This window comes from Leiobunum rupestre, chromosome 10 (assembly GCF_980474605.1).
Source record: "Leiobunum rupestre chromosome 10, qqLeiRupe1.1.hap1, whole genome shotgun sequence".
NCBI classification, from domain to species: Eukaryota; Metazoa; Arthropoda; class Arachnida; order Opiliones; family Sclerosomatidae; genus Leiobunum; species Leiobunum rupestre.
Window position 1 is genome coordinate 10754534 of NC_143393.1, and position 17058 is coordinate 10771591.

Genomic DNA, 17058 nt, shown 5'->3' on the forward strand with positions numbered 1-17058 from the left:
CGCCACCATCGTTATTTAGAGGCAACTCTCGTCCACAAGGGAATTCGAGCTGAAAAAACGGCTTCACTTCGCGCTCCTCTCCCAACATCTTAAGGCTAGTTCCCACTTGGCGAATTTTCCGAATAAAATTTTCGCACAACGAAAAAAGACGCGTTTTTTCGGTCGCTGGGGAAGCGGTTCTCACTTTAGCGCGAAAATTTAAAAACGCTGAAAACAACTCGTGCGGGTTTTTAGTAATGTTTTAGGCCTAACATCAAACATCAGTTCAAAATGAACCAAATGGATGTTCCTGTTGATAATTTCAATAAATAAACGATTCTATTCGTGAGATAATTACTTTTACTTCAGTATCTTGGTCAAGTTGGCTGAGCTGCTTTTCTAAAGACCTAGGCTTAATATGTGATGGACGGGAGCGGAATATATCGAGGGAACGCGTTTTCTGATTGGCTGAAGCTTTTTATCGCCAAGGTGTAGACGTTAAATAATAGAACATTCGCTAGATACCGCGGAGACGCGACTTTAGCGGCGAATTTGAAAAAAATAGCAAATTTTACTCGCGAGCGTTAATTTTCAGCGCGAAAAGTGTTTTTTTTTCGCTAAGTGGGAACTAGGCTTTACTCGGTCGCCCCGCGAGTCGTGACCAATTTTCGCCCGTTATTTACGCCGCGTCAAGAGAGAGAGAGAGAGCGCGAACCGTTCGCCTCCTAAAGAAGGGGGATCAAAAAAGGGGGCGTTGCTGCATGTTTGTGGATTACTATCGCGGATTTTCTCCACTTGGTGGTGTTTTGTAGCGGACACTCTGAAATCGGAGTTATAACGTTGGCATTGTAGTCCAGGTGTCTTTGTTATAATACCTGTTTATAATTTTTTTGTCTGTTAAAATTTCTGAAAAGGTTTGTTTTTTTTAACATTCTTCATCAGATGAATGGTTGCAGGGCGAAACACTTCGATCTTAGCATCGGTTCCAATGACCAAATCTAACGTATTTACTGCGCACCCTTTATATACTTAGTTAAATGTAAGAAAATTTTAATTTACAAAAGAATAATAGTGGAATGAGTTATAAGTATCGATAGAAGTGATCGCCATATTCAGAGCGTCCTTCTAAAAACGTAATCCCGACCGGTAGAATATTTTTTATTATAATTAAAATAAATATTACCAATGCTTTTGCCGTAAACAAATTGACCCTTAATCGGTTAGTGTGTGCAATAACTGGTGGCTTTACCAGGGAGTCGGGGTCCGGCTCTTGTAATCCATAAGGGTGGTGCCGCACTGGGAGATGTTAGCTCTGATCAAATGGTCAGATTTGGGCTATAAACTGAGAGTCGGCTCAGGCTAACGGAGAGGGTCCGTGCAAATTGGCGGATTGGGTAGCCTGCTGTGGGGCAGCGGTCCTCCGTATGAGGGCACGGTGGTCCTGTCTCCCGGTCTTTTGGAGCCCACCGAGATCTCCGGTGCCAGCTGTGCCAGGTTATGTAGACCACAATGTGCCCGCCGTTCCCCTTAAGGAGCTCTCTCCAAAGGGTATGACTCTTTACCTACGTAGGTAGGATGTCGGCTGGAGTTACTGCAGCATCCACTCTTAATCCCACTGCTGTGTGCGAGGTGGGAGTTGATCCACCCATTGCGGCACCTTCTGCTGGGTTGAGTGGCTTGCGTTAAAGGTGCGACCATCAGTAGTAGGGTACTAAACGCGAAACAAATGCATTTACGTTCAAGCATAGGTTTCGTGGAGGGCTATTACCTCTTTTTACCCTTACCTACACCTCTCATTCTAACCGTTATCGCTGTCTTAACGATTTAGTACCCGATGTTCTTTTAAATCGCTTATAACTACATCGTTCCAGGGTATACAAAATCCGCGGAGGTAATGCGGCTACCATTCAAACATTTCCCTCGAGTTTGGTGGATTCGCTTTGCCCTAAAAAAAACTTCGTCGGTTTTTTTTTCAACAAATAAAAAATATTAATTTTTTATTTTAGGTAATTGGTACGTTTTCGTTGCTTTGAAAAATGACGGATCCTCAATAAAATCTTTCGTGAAGCGAAACTCGGGTTTATTTTTCATTGAGTCTCTTTTGAATGGTTCATCTTTTCGGTTGTGGAAAAAGGAGCGGTTTAAATTATTTTATTTGTTGTTAAAGTTAGTGAAAATGTTAACCGCTTCTAAGAAAATTATCGATCCCAAAACAAAGAAAACGTATTTAAAAGGAGCATTCTTGGAACAGGTGAGCTGTATTAATTTTCAAATTTAAAAAAGGCTAAACCTTATTTTTCAACGGTAACGGGTAGCGCAGTTAAAATTAATGCTTATTCGCACGAGCCAACGCTTTTGAGAAACAGTGTGGTCTTGTGTGGACCAAATTGGTCCGTGTAAATAAAGAAAATGTTTCCCATTGTTTTGGCCAAGCAAACGTAGTTTTGTAAATTTTTGCCGGTTTTTTGTGATCGAGGCTTAGCTACAAGCATTTGAACCTAATAATTTCCGTAAGCATCCTTTTGATTAAAAATAAGTTATATTATTTAATAACTTTTTATTGATAATTGACATTTTGTAGTAAGTTAGGTGCATTTTTAAAATTACGAGAAATACATAAAAACTTTCGCTCGTTTTGAAAACATTTTACAACTATTTAAATCTAATAATTTTTCGTACACGTCCTTTTATAACACAATACGAACCGATATTATTTATACAAAATATATATTAGTGTAAATTGCCATAGTTTTTAGTAGTTTATCTTTAAATTATTTTCATCGTTCACCCGTATTCTGCGCTTAACGTAAGTTGAACGTCATCGTGACTAAGAGCTTTCATTGGGCGGAATGCTGACGACCCCCGCGTTTCACCCCTCTTGACTAAGTGACCTGATTAGCGGGATCAGAGTGAGTCAAAGTCACATGTTACGCGGTTGCCGGTTGAAATATTTCATTGCCATCTATTTGAGCATAACTCAAAGCTCATAATTAAGTGCCATATATTTGGAGAAAAAAACCTAAAAACAAATACTGCCATCTATTTGGAGAAAAAAACCCAAAAACAAATACTGCCATCTATTTGGAGAAAAAAAACCCAAAAACAAATACTGCCATCTATTTGGAGAAAAAAACCCAAAAACAAATACTGCCATCTATTTGGAGAAAAAACCCAAAAACAAATACTGCCATCTATTTGGAGAAAAAAAACCCAAAAACAAATACTGCCATCTATTTGGAGAAAAAAACCCAAAAACAAATACTGCCATCTATTTGGAGAAAAAACCCAAAAACAAATACTGCCATCTATTTGGAGAAAAAAAACCCAAAAACAAATACTGCCATCTATTTGGAGAAAAAAACCCAAAAACAAATACTGCCATCTATTTGGAGAAAAAAACCCCAAAAACAAATACTGCCATATATTTGGAGAAAAAAACCCAAAAACAAATACTGCCATCTATTTGGAGAAAAAAACCCAAAAACAAATACTGCCATATATTTGGAGAAAAAAAACCCAAAAACAAATACTGCCATCTATTTGGAGAAAAAAACCCTAAAAACAAATACTGCCATCTATTTGGAGAAAAAAACCCCAAAAACAAATACTGCCATATATTTGGAGAAAAAAACCCAAAAACAAATACTGCCATCTATTTGGAGAAAAAACCCCAAAAACAAATACTGCCATATATTTGGAGAAAAAAACCCAAAAACAAATACTGCCATCTATTTGGAGAAAAAAACCCCAAAAACAAATACTGCCATATATTTGGAGAAAAAAACCCAAAAACAAATACTGCCATCTATTTGGAGAAAAAACCCCAAAAACAAATACTGCCATATATTTGGAGAAAAAAACCCAAAAACAAATACTGCCATCTATTTGGAGAAAAAACCCCAAAAACAAATACTGCCATATATTTGGAGAAAAAAACCCAAAAACAAATACTGCCATCTATTTGGAGAAAAAAAACCCAAAAACAAATACTGCCATCTATTTGGAGAAAAAAACCCCAAAAACAAATACTGCCATCTATTTGGAGAAAAAAACCCAAAAACAAATACTGCCATCTATTTGGAGAAAAAAAACCCAAAAACAAATACTGCCATCTATTTGGAGAAAAAAACCCCAAAAACAAATACTGCCATATATTTGGAGAAAAAAACCCAAAAACAAATACTGCCATCTATTTGGAGAAAAAACCCCAAAAACAAATACTGCCATATATTTGGAGAAAAAAACCCAAAAACAAATACTGCCATCTATTTGGAGAAAAAAACCCCAAAAACAAATACTGCCATATATTTGGAGAAAAAAACCCAAAAACAAATACTGCCATCTATTTGGAGAAAAAAACCCAAAAACAAATACTGCCATCTATTTGGAGAAAAAAAACCCAAAAACAAATACTGCCATCTATTTGGAGAAAAAAAAACCCAAAAACAAATACTGCCATCTATAGCGTGACCTCAAACGTAATTTGACCTTGATTTGACTGCCAGCTGCAGCGTGACCTCCAAATGTAATTTGACTGCCATCTATGCAAAGCATCTGTTATTTTCTTTACTTTCAAATTGCGCGACTGGTGTGAAGCCCCCCCCCCCCGCTATACACCAAAAACTGGTAAAAATCTATTTCGACCCCCCCCCCCCCTGTTACGTAAATATTGAAACACTAGAAATTACACGTGTTGCAGCACGATTTAGAATTTATATTCAATAATGGTGCTAATATTCATCCAATTGCCATTAATTTAATCGAATGACATCATAGGAATACAACTAAAACAGCATGAAATACACAATTTTTAAAATGAAACAATGGTTCTTCTTTCTATTTATGGTGTTATATTTTGAATATAAAGCAGCTGTGATAATAAAGAAATTTTGTTTTTCTATTAGCTATGGGGCCTAATACAAGAAATAAAACATACAGTAATGAAGAAATTGAAGTACTTTTATCGAAGATGGTGGAAGATAGGTTTTCTGCATTAAGAAACCATAAAGGAGGGACTCTGTCATCCGCTCAATCTGAATTATCAGATACCCTCACCAACTGTGTTAATGAAGTTGGTCATAACAGCAGACAGCCCGAAGAAATTAGGAGGAAATGAAGCACCCTTAAAAAAGAATTCAGAACCAAAGCTGCTAATGTTACAGCGAAGTTGCGGGAAACTGGTGGATGATCTTCATCCGATGTGCCTAAATTGACTCCAACGGAGGAGCACATTAGCCCTTTTGTAGCTAAGGCCACGTACAAAGGGATACCAGGGAGTATCGATTCCGCTTCCCCAAGAGACACCAGTTCCTTCAGGAAGTAACGAGTACGACAATAAAAATACCAAATATACTATTTAACAATAGGTTACCAACATGCAATTCGTGCTTAGCAATACATAGTTCCAATGAAAAAGCTAACTACTTAGGTAGCCCAAAATGTAGGAATGAGTACCGAAATTAAAAGATATGTTAAAAACAATAAGTTAAGTCATTGAAAAAAAAAGCAGAGTACATGCATAATATTCCAGAATCAAAATACATGCAAAAATTAAATCGAATAAATGAAAGAAAATAATAAACATGCGAGAAATTAATATAGAAACATTATTTAACACATACCCCCACAAAACCCATTCTTTCAATGAATAACGCACAGCAATGACTAGTAATATCTTTCTCCAAAAGATCTGAACACCTTGTAATATTTGAATGTCTTCCACAGGAGTACCATCGTCACTACGCATTTTGGGGATTTGGCAACTCAGTACGTATTCAAGTTGAAGTTTTTCCCTGCCCTTCGAATGTACAGTACTTAATTGACAAAACATCTTTATCCAGGGACAGCACTGGTTATGCAGTCACCAACTTCCTGGATTGGTTTAATGCGGTGCCCAATGACATAAGTTGCCAATCCGGGTCCAGTGAGGTAGTTCATTCTGCTGACACGACTTTCAATGAACAAGGGGAAAGAAGTCATCTCAGCTCCAGTGCATCTGCTGTCTTTGAGCACGATGGAGACATGATTCCAACCAACAAAGTAGCAGCATCCACTGGTAAGCTAAAATCCATTAGTAACAAATATCTATTGCCATTTGTTCATGAGAACTACCTGCTGAGATGAAACGATATTGATATCCACTACAAGACTGATTTGAGAACACTTTCCTCAAATCAGTTTCTGGCTGCTTGGCCTTCATCAGTTGTAGGTAGGGAAACTTCCGCTTGAAGCTTAACCTTTTCCTACTTCCAAAGTCACTATCAAAGAAACGTACCCTAAAACAAATGCTGGGTAGTGCGAGGGACGACTTCGTGGAAGCCAAGAAGCAGATTTGTCGAGATGTTGGCGATATCAAGGATTCGCTTGCTACGATGGCATAAACAGTGGCGCATTAATATATTTTTAATTTGTTTGAATTGTAAAAATCAAGATTACTTTCTGTTAAGGTATTTTAATATTTATTACTTATTTTATAAAAATTTTATTGTACAGCCTAAAATTTGCTTTTATTCAATTTAATAAATTTAAAAAAAATAAGTTATATTATTTCATATGGTGAAATACTTTTACGCTCTCAGAGCGCCGTTTATTTTAATTATATACTCGGAGCATGATGTATCTTGGATCCATTCGCAAAACTGCTCATGAATCTAGTATGATATTATGCCCTTAAAGTCTCATTACAGAGATTTAAAGTAATGTAAACTATAGTATTTCTATTTTGGATCAAAGGCCAAAACGAACAAGAAACATTTAACATTTTTACGCTATCATCCACAAAAGAACTAGCCATTTTTTATTTCTGGTAAAAATATTCGAGTATGAAAAGTTAATAATGCCGCGTTTATTAACAGAACACCCGCTTTTGAAGGTTTTGTAGGAGAATGTTTATGACATTTCAATTAAGTAGTAAACTGGCGACATTAATAAAAAAAATAAAAACGCTTATTTGGAGTGCTTAGACCACCTTCGCCTTGCCGCGATCTTTGATCCCAATTTGTAATCCTGGATGACAACGTATAACTACGTGTATTTAACAATAAACATGGTATTAACATTAATAGTCTCTGAAATTATAACTTCTATGTACAATAAAACATCCTGTACAGAGGTGTGCGTAAAATTATCTTTAGAATAAAGAATACATTTTTTTAATTAGTTTTATTAATACACATTGAAATTATTTCAAATTATCTATTTGGCAGATAAACAAATATTAAATATTTTTTTTGATAATTAGTTAGTCAAAAAGGTTTTTCAATATTTGCTAGTCGTCAACCATAAATGATTAGATAGGTTGGACAGCAATAAAAGGCAAAATATATTTCCAAATGCTACGGCTACATCTTTGAGGCGTATTATTTAGAAATACATTGGCGTCCATAAGAAAGAGTTGAGCCCAGTTCACACTTAACCAACTAATTGTAAGCAAGAAAATTGAATAGTGTGAACAGAAAAATTGTAACCATTGTTCCAACTTTTTCTGTTCACACTGTACAATTTTCTTGCCTACAATTAGTTGGTTTTATAGTTAAGTTAATGCTCAAAAATATTTAAATAACATGGTTTTTAATGTTAGTTTAGATTTAGGGTTGATAAGGGGTCACGTACCCGAAAGCTCTCAAATTTTAACGTTTATATAAATTATAATATTAAAATTATGTTTTCAAAACCATTTAAATATTGTTATAATTTTTACTATGGACATCAAACTCAATTTAAACAAGCTAACGCTTAATTACAGTTACTTTTTTACCTACTTCTGATATAACTTTGCTTAAGTTTCCTTTGTTATTAGTAATTTAAGTTTTTGATTACTTTGCAGAAGAAATTTTTATGTTGTTGCCCCAAATCTATAAAGGGAGAAATAAATATATACCGCAAGTACTAACAAGGAGAGTACCCGAGGTGTTTATGGCCGATTTGGTTCAAAGTCGGGCGTAATGTAGACCTATATGAGGTATGAAATTTCCCAAAAGACGACGTTGCACTACCCATTCGATTTTACCATGGCAACCGAAAATCGTTTTGACCACTTAAAACCAAAATAAGATTTTTTACTTATTTTACCCAAAACGTTTTACAATTTTAGCCAAAAAATGTTCTTGATGAAATTTACCTAAATGAGGTCCAAATTAACCATTTCATGGTTTTCAAATTTAAAAAAAAATTCTTACAGGAACCCTGTGAAACCGAGAAAATCCCATGCTTTTTTTAAATGGAGATTTTTTAGTTTTAAGTTGTCAAAAATATTTTCTGTTGCCATGGCAAATCAATTGGTTAGTACAACATCTCATATAGGTCTACATTACCCCCGAATTTGAACAAAATTGGCATTTCACACTTCGGGTACTCTCCTTGCGAGTGGTACCAGGGGATAATTCATCCCGGTACATAGAAATCATTGGACAGTAGGGTAACTTCCCCCTTGAACTCTTTTGGAGATTTAACGTAAGACGCGAATCATCCGCTCTATAGCAATGGTTTAACAAATATCTCAATCTTAACCACCTGCTGCGGAATTATAATAAGCGGTGAAAATGGCACAAATTAAAAGAGTCCAAGTGATTAAGATGAAATACTTTTCAAAACGAAAGAACGCAAAATAGTTAGTGAACAATTTGATCAATCAATTAAAGTCAAATTGAAGCGCCCGAGTGTCTTCGATTCCGGGTATAAAAGAGAGTTCCCGACCAGAGCAAAATCACTCTTCGCTCTCTCAACAGTTGTCTGCCCGCTAGACCCGCACTCTTAAGCCTCTCCAGCATGAAGTACTTGGTCGCCGCCCTTTGCCTGATGGCCCTCACCATCAACCGAGCTTTCGGTAAGTGTGACTGAAACTGTGCCTTAGTTTAAGGACGCCTCTCGCGAAAGTAACCCGTTAGAAATTGAGTTTTGATCGTGTTTAGGTCAAACAATCAATGAAGAAACTAAGGAAACTATCAAGAACCTGGACGTCACCACCGTAAGTACAGACGGTATTTAAAGTGTGCGGCTGCTGGCCAACAAATAATCCTCGTTTGTCTGGCGTTTCATTACAGTGCTACAACAACTTGAGAGCTTGCTACTGGCAATACAGCTCCGCCAGCAAATTGGCCCTCGACGTAAGTTGTCGTTGATAATCGCTAATACGGACAATGCTAATTGGAGTACTATTTCTCTGTAGGGTGGTTTGGAAAGTCTCATCAAGAAATGCCACATTGACTTTGCCCACGTAAGTAGAAAGAATTGAGTCATTTGGTTCACCCGAGTGAAGCGTTATAATTTCATTTTGACCGTGACAGTGCGACAAGAAGGCCCTGCAAACCGCTTACGACATCATCAAGAAGGTAGCTGCTACCGCCGGAGATTCCGCCCGCGTGGCCGGCAGCGCCGCCCAGGAGATGGTCAATGCCGTCATGGACGCCGCCTTCGAAGCCGCCGCCAAGGCTGGTAAGATCGCCAATGACGCAGCCATCGCCGCCGGGCAGATCGCCAATGACGCCATCAACAGCGCCGGACAGATCGCCAATGACGCTGTCAACACCGCCGGAGACATGGCCCACAAAGCCGCCAACACCGCCAAGGACGCCGTCGACGAAGCCTCCAAAATCGCCAAGGATATTTTCGGACGTTTCACCAAACGTTCGTAATCACACCGATACTAACTCCCACACGGATACCAAATATTTGTATAAATGCGTTAAAAATAATAAAGATATTATAGGATAATTTTTAGTGTCGTCTCAAGATACCATTTTTAATTTAAGTATAAAGTTATTTTTATCAATTTTTCCATAAACTACAAAATTTCTATGACTGAACTAGATTCCGTCAAATTTTAACACTAAGGAGCGACAACAATTTTTGGAAAAATAAAAATTGAAGTGCACAAATTTTGCATTTTAATGAACTCCTTTAGTTTTGGATAAAATATCCTAATAGATCAAATTTATCTAAATTTAATCTCGAGATAAAGGGGCCACAGTTTTTTTTTAATTTAACCCGAAATTCAAGGTTCTCCTCCCCTCGTGATAGCTGATCCCACTAACCCAATTGTTTTTTTTAAGCCGTATTTCTGAATTTATAACTTTCCCGAGAGAGGCTAGACTAACGGTGGTGCCATCTGGCCGTGGGGAGTTCAAGCTTCTACTAATTGAGATTTCAGTGGTATAGGTCTTGCGAGAAAAACCAGTTCTTCCACCATGCACTGAAAGCGTTAGCAACCACTGTTATAATGCAGCCTTTTTATAAAAAAAAAATTATAAAAATAATAATCAGCTAGGCTAATACCCAAGGCACCACCTTAGGCCTAAGTCATCATGCGACTTTTGAAGCCCTTAATTCAGGTGGCCGGGTTACAATGCGTAGGAGGGTGGTGGCAAGCCCTGCATGCCACGAGATCGAGATAGTCCGTAACGCTTAATGGTCGAGGCCCCACTCAACCTTTGCAAAACAAGCAATGTTGTGCACAAGCTTTGTCACCCGGACACTGACTTCCCCGAGATGAGGAAGAAATATAAGCTTGTTGTCGATGGTAACACTGACTACCGTCAGTTTGTCAACATTAGCAATGTCGACCACTCCCAACTTATAGATTGGGAGTCTTTTCATGACACTCTTTGCGGCGAAGGTGATTGCCGCCGACGTCTTAATGGAAAATCTCAGCTTAAAGACTTGGCTCCACCCAATCAACTTATCCACGATCACCTTACCCGTGGTTGCGAGAGCACGTCTGGACGTGCCCCAAAAAAAGTGATTTCAAGTCTTCCGCGGAAGTCTGGATTTAAGAATCCTCTGAATACTCAATTATCAGTGGGCTATCCAATAACACATTGAATAGCAAAGGTCAACTGCATGAATCCTGAGGGCAGCTGCGGGTCAGTACTCTCCATATGCAGGTACTGCCTTGCCCTCACCACGGCCAGCCTATCCTTCAGATAGTTAACATACGTCCGTATATGTTTTTTGGACACTTTAAGTTCCTTAAACCGTGTAAGATTCCCGGAATCCACACATTGTCAAAAGCACCCTCGATATCTAAAGATATCAGACTGGTGTGACAATTATTCGCCTTGTTATCCCTGATGCGGTTCACCATATTGGGAAGACAGTGAGTCGTTGACCGACTATGTCTAAATCCATATTGCTTCTCACTAAGCAATCTGTTGGTGTGTAAGAAGTAGTACAACCTTCTTGGCAAAGTAACAGCTAATCAACCACCTTCTCTACCACTGGAAGTAGCGAGATTGACCTATAGGCCTTAGCGTCCTGCCTGTCTCTGCCTTCTTTTTACAGAGAGCCTAGCTTAGCAATCTTCCAAAGCTTTGGGAAGTATCCCACACTCTAAGAAATTGGGGTGTTGATTCAAACCTTTTTAACACTATTTGTACACTTTTTCATGAGTCGAAATTTGACACTGCTAGGGGCGTTTTATTACACAAATCAAACCCCGTATTAACACCTTCAAGATTTTGTCGGAAAAATACGGTGTAAAAAATGAGATTTAAAACTCCTTTTCAACACTATTTAAACACTTTTTTATCATTCTTTGTTTATGACACAAAATATTTCCAATAACCGTGTAATAACACACCTTTAAATAGTTATTTTGCAACTTGAAAGCTTTAAATCACACCCATTTCAAGAGTAAAATCACACCCGTGAAGGAGTTAAAAGTAACCTTTAAAGGTGTAAATAAGCCATTTTAAAGAATAAAACAACACTCTTAAAGGTGTAAATTCGCACTTTAAAAGATAAAAATTGTACCTGATGAGAGTTAAATCACACTTTTAAAGGTGAAAAATAACACCTATAACGGTGTTAAAATCCCTTTTTGAAAGGTACATTCCACCTACAAGAGCTCAATAACAATTTTAATGGTGTTACTATGCCATTTTTGTAATATTCTAAAAACCTTTTATTAGTTAAAAAACCATAGAAAAAAGTGTTGCAGTTTACAACACGACAAACCGGGCGCAGCGGTAAAATTATGCAGACAATTTACAAAAACGTTAAGTATAACTTAAGCAACGCCACAACGAACATGCTTTGCCTAAGACGTAATTTTAACTGCGACCAAGAGCAATAATGACCGGGTGTTTTATACCGAAAACCAAGCGTGACAAAAAGTATTCTTATCTGCTAAAAAACAGAAGGACAGAGAGATAAAATATGCATAAAAAACTACTGATTATTGATAGCTTAAGAACAAAAAATGCCTTCATCTAATTTTCTTAAGTGATCACCCTCGATGAAAATATTACTTAAGGCGTAATGGCTGATCGTCTCGGACCAGGTCTGTTGTATAGAATTCACGGATGTTGATATGCTTTGCGCGATGGTGAAATTCGGGGTTATGGATCATTTCATTGGCCCAGGCGTTGTAGATTTAATATTGTTATTTAACTATTAAAAATGGCGTATTAACACTTTTAAAGGTGTGATTTAACTCTTAATAAAGGGCTTATTAACACTTTTAAAGGTGTGATTTAACTCTAACCAAAGGGCGCATTAAGGTGTGATTTAACTCTAACCAAAGGGCGTATTAAGGTGTGATTTAACTCTTAATAAAGGGCTTATTAACACTTTTAAAGTTGTGATTTAACTCTAACCAAAGGGCGTATTAAGGTGTGATTTCACTCTAACATAAGGGCGTATTAACACTTTTAAAGGTGTGATTTCACTCTAACAAAAGGGCGTATTAACACTTTTAAAGGTGTGATTTCACTCTTAATAAAGGGCGTATTAACGCTTAAAAGGTGTGATTTCACTCTTAATAAAGGGCGTATTAACGCTTAAAAGGTGTGATTTCACTCTTAATAAAGGGCGTATTAACGCTTAAAAGGTGTGATTTCACTCTTAATAAAGGGCGTATTAACGCTTAAAAGATGCGTCATAACTGATTAAAAGTGCGTTTACATGTTATTGGATTTATTGTTTCACAAACTGTGGAGAGTGTTTAAAACCGATTTAATTGTTTGGTTAAGGTGTTGAATCTGGGTTGGACTTATCAAATTGAGTGTAAATGGTGTTAGAACGGTGTGAAATGAATCCCAATTTCTTGGAATGTTTATCATATTTATACATTTGTATAGTGTTGTCACACTCTTTTTACACCTTTAAAACGTTGCTCCGTTTTGGAAGTGTTAAAACGGTGCGAACGAGGTGTAACACTTTCTTAACACCTTTTAAACACCCCTATTTCTTAGAGTGCATGCTGAGGCAAGCGTTGAGAAGCCTGACAAACACCGATGAGCAAGCTAAGAAAACGGTCTTGAAAAGCTCGATGGTAATACCATACTGACCTGGAGACTTGCCCTTTTTGAAAGAGTTGATGGTCTCCAAAACCTCATCACTCGTAAACGGTTCATCGTTCTGATTCATGTCTTCGTGCAATGACACCCTTATTGTTGATTGAGCCTACTTATCATCCGTGGAGTCCTCTCTAAAAAGAGTGTCCAACAGAATAGACCACGTCTCCTCAATACCTGTGGTTAGAGAACCATCAGGTTTTTTGATACAATTAATTGTATTTTTGAACTTGACCTTCTTAGTAGCCAAAATTTATAAGGTAGGGAGAGAGTAATGGTCCTGCCAGAACATAAGCTTTGAGTCAGTAAGTGCTTTATAGCTTTCGACTTCCGACAGTACTCGACCTTTAGCGCCTCCCGGGCAGCTTGTTCTCTGGTGCTCTGGAACCTCCTCCTGAGTGATCATAACTCCTTCCTCTTCTCACTGAGTGGACTTTTGGCCCTTACATCCACGCAGCTTTGAGCATTCCGTCGAACGCTCAATAATGAGATTATTAATCTCAACTGCGCAACCTCTCCAAGTCAAACCTAATATTGTCTTGCAACCTCTCAAGATCAATATCCTTGATACGAATTGCATTCGGATCATTCTCCAGGACAAGATCACTAATTTCAAAGAAAATGTATTTGTGAACCCTGCAGCAGCTCTCTTCGTTGCTGACACGCCATTAAATTACTTTACTCGCAATTGCCATACTGGAGACCGTGAGATCCACCCAACTCTCCCCATTAACGGTCCAGAACGTTGGGCCGCTACCCGGACCGTTCTTGACGTTCAAATCAAACGAGTTGAACAAATCAACTAGCAACGTGCCCCTCTCATAGTGGTGCTTTGATCCCCAAAGCGTGATGGGCATTAAAGTCGCCACACAAGATAATCTTTTTTTCATTCTGTACTGTACTCGTAACAGATCCGCAATCTTATCAATATGGAATTCAATGTCATCGCCCGGCGGTATGCAAATGTAGAACAGGCATAAGCTCAGATCTCCCAAAAATCACATCCACCACCACCGTGTATTAGTCGTCATAGAGAACGATCACTTGAGCCGGAGTTGAAGACAGCTACAGCGACCTTTGGATTGTCTTGGGACCAGACATTCCTTGTTCCCACATGTGAGTAAATCAATTACCTGGCCGTTAATTGCATATGATGCCTGTAGTAAGGCAATGTATATAGAGTCTTCCTGGCAGCACTGTCTTAGCGCAGAGGTTGCAGTTTTGCCCTTGCTTAAGTTGACCTGCAGACATCTTAGGTTCCTACTCACCTCCTCCATAGTTGGTCTTACTCTTTAGGGACTCCAACTCCTTCTTATACACAGGACCCTGGCCATCCAGAGCCGAATGTGCAGTGTTGTGTTTCGTATTTTTGTCCCTATTACTCAGGGCGTAGTTTCTGCAAGTCTTGAGATCACTCTTACAATCCTTGTAGCTGTCATCTTCTGAGCATAGAGAACAATACTTTCGATTTTCAATGCACCCACCTTCTATGAGTCCAATCTTCATGCACTTAAAGCACCTTAGAAGATACACATATTCTCTTACCACTGAATAGCCCAAATTCAGCTTTTTCTTCGCCCTAAACGTGTTAAGCCGGGCTGGGGACCTCTCTAGCACCCAGTTAACACCACCCTTTCGGTTCTTAAGGGAAAATTTTTAAAGAATGTCCGTCTCCTTGTAAGAGAGCTTATTGTTGCTTAAAAGCTTCACAAATATTTCTTCCTTTACGATGTCATCATCCAAGGGGGTCTCGATCGAGAATCGGTTTGAAAGAATTTTTGGATTGCCTCCAAAATTCGTCTGTTGCTGACGTCACCCAGATGAGATCCCATTGATTTTCAATAGGATCTCATCTCAGTGACGTCATGATGTTCGTTAGCAACGAAGATACCAACCTTAGCCCTTAGCAACGACAGCGTATCGAGGCAACCTTTTATAGCCTAAAATTTACTAACCTTGGTCCTCATCCACACCGTAAAGGAAAACCGTTAGGTTATTGAGCTTTGGAGCTCTCACATTGACTTTGTCTGCCAAAGCAGCGCCATCGCTGATTCCCTTCTTCAACTTCTCCATATCTTCTGCGGTTAGAACCTTAACAATCAGACCCTCTTTCCTACAGGCTAAAGACTTCGAACACCTATTAGTACGGGTAAAAGAGGGTGGCTCACCGGCAAAATTCGTCCCAACTTGCGATGTGGCCTAAAAATTCAATTTTGATGTCTACTTTGAGGATCCGATGAGTCCGCAGCGATGCGGGGTGGACAAAACAGTTTTTAGGAGGGGGCAAGGGGGGCAGGAGGGGGTAGTTGCCCCCTAAATTTGCTTTCACCGAATTGAGCCGTATTTGGTGTTGTTCCCCATGGTACATTTCACCCTGCGTCGAATGCGACCAACCACATGCCCGTAAGATGAACCGTTTCCGAGTTATGGCCGAATTTGTACTGAATCAAGTGGTTTTTTCTCTAATATGAAAAAAAAATCCCCAAATGTTAGATTTAGCAATCCGGTCAATTTGGGTTTCGTTGCTGTAGTATGTTTTAACGTTGAGTCGAATGAGACACGCCGCGGATCGCTGGGACTAATAGTTTCGGAGGTATGACCAAAGGTACACTAAACAAAGGTTGTTTTTCGGAATCTCACTAAATGTTGAAAAGGTATATCAACCATTTGGCCAGGACCAACCATACCTTTGGGTCGTACGTATTATTGTGTGCCGAATCGAATGAGACCAACCGCAATTCCGTAGGATGAATAGTTTCCGAGCTATAACGAAATATGTGCGAACCATAAATGGTGTTTTTTTCAAAAGTTCGAAAATATTCATTTAAACCACCACCCGTGTCTACAAATTTCTCCCCGGACGACCACAATGTATTCATCTTACATACTACTAAGTGCCATAACTCGGAAACGGTTCCTCTTACGGGCATGTGGTTGGTCGCATTCGACTAAGGGTGAAATGTACCATCGGGAACAACACCAAACACGGCTCAATTCGGTGAAAGCAAATTTAGGGGGTAACTGCCCCCTCCTGCCCCCCTTGCCCCCCCAAAAACTGTGTTGTCCACCCCGCATCGCTGCGGACTCATCGGATCCTCAAAGTAGACATCAAAATAGAATTTTTAGGCCACATTGCAAGTTGGGACGAATTTTGCCACTGGAGAGCTCTTTTTGGGCCTCTTTTACCCGTACTATATTTGCAGTTTGGAGGGATCCACCTCCTTCTCTAGTCTCTTCTTGAGATAACTAGAGGTCTCACCTTGCTCCGTGGGATAGAGCAACACCCCATTCTTACCCCTTGGTTGGACTCTCGGGGCCCCTTTTTTGACGGTGGACTTTTTCCTGACCTTGGAATTTTCAGGCGCATTTGAGTTTGCGCTCCTGGCAGCGGCAGCAGCAGCAGCGAAACTCATTTTCTGCTTTTGGAGATTTATTTGCTCGAAAGCACCCTGCACCCTAGGACGTTTGAGGTGATTGGCATATACCATAGTCTCCACCGCTTTGAAGATCGTCGTAATATTTTTTTATCCTTGTTGCAAAGGATTCTATCTAGGTCAATAAATTGTCTAGCGAGTGTAGCTTCGACACTCCTTCTTGACCTCCTCTACATCTGGAACATCGTTTCGAATGCGCTTGGTCCTCTGGAAGACTGCGTCTTCCGAGTCGGAAAGTTCTTCAAACTGGAGGAATCCAGATTGAAGATAGTTGTTTTCGGTATCCATGAGTAAAACAAAAAGTTTCAACAACCCCACTCACTACCCACCAGGGTGCCCAACAACGGTATCTT

General features: G+C 39.0%; 1 protein-coding gene across 1 annotated transcript; it reads left to right on the plus strand.

Moving 5' to 3' along the window:
* Window positions 1-8678: 8678 nt before the first annotated feature.
* On the plus strand, window positions 8679-9690 carry LOC149923637 (uncharacterized). The gene is made up of 5 exons (XM_090161024.1): window positions 8679-8803; window positions 8889-8944; window positions 9021-9083; window positions 9146-9193; window positions 9264-9690. Exons 1-5 carry the CDS (start codon window positions 8746-8748, stop codon window positions 9609-9611), a joined length of 573 nt encoding a protein of 190 aa, XP_090017150.1. The 5' UTR covers window positions 8679-8745; the 3' UTR covers window positions 9612-9690.
* The last annotated feature ends 7368 nt before the right edge of the window (window positions 9691-17058 follow it).

Coding starts and splice junctions, on each gene's coding strand:
- LOC149923637 (XM_090161024.1), top strand. CDS start 8,746: ATGAAGTACTTGGTCGCCGCCCTTTGCCTGATGGCCCTCACCATCAAC. Junction 8,945..9,020: donor AGAACCTGGACGTCACCACC/GTAAGTACAGAC, acceptor GTTTCATTACAG/TGCTACAACAACTTGAGAGC. Junction 9,084..9,145: donor CCAGCAAATTGGCCCTCGAC/GTAAGTTGTCGT, acceptor ATTTCTCTGTAG/GGTGGTTTGGAAAGTCTCAT.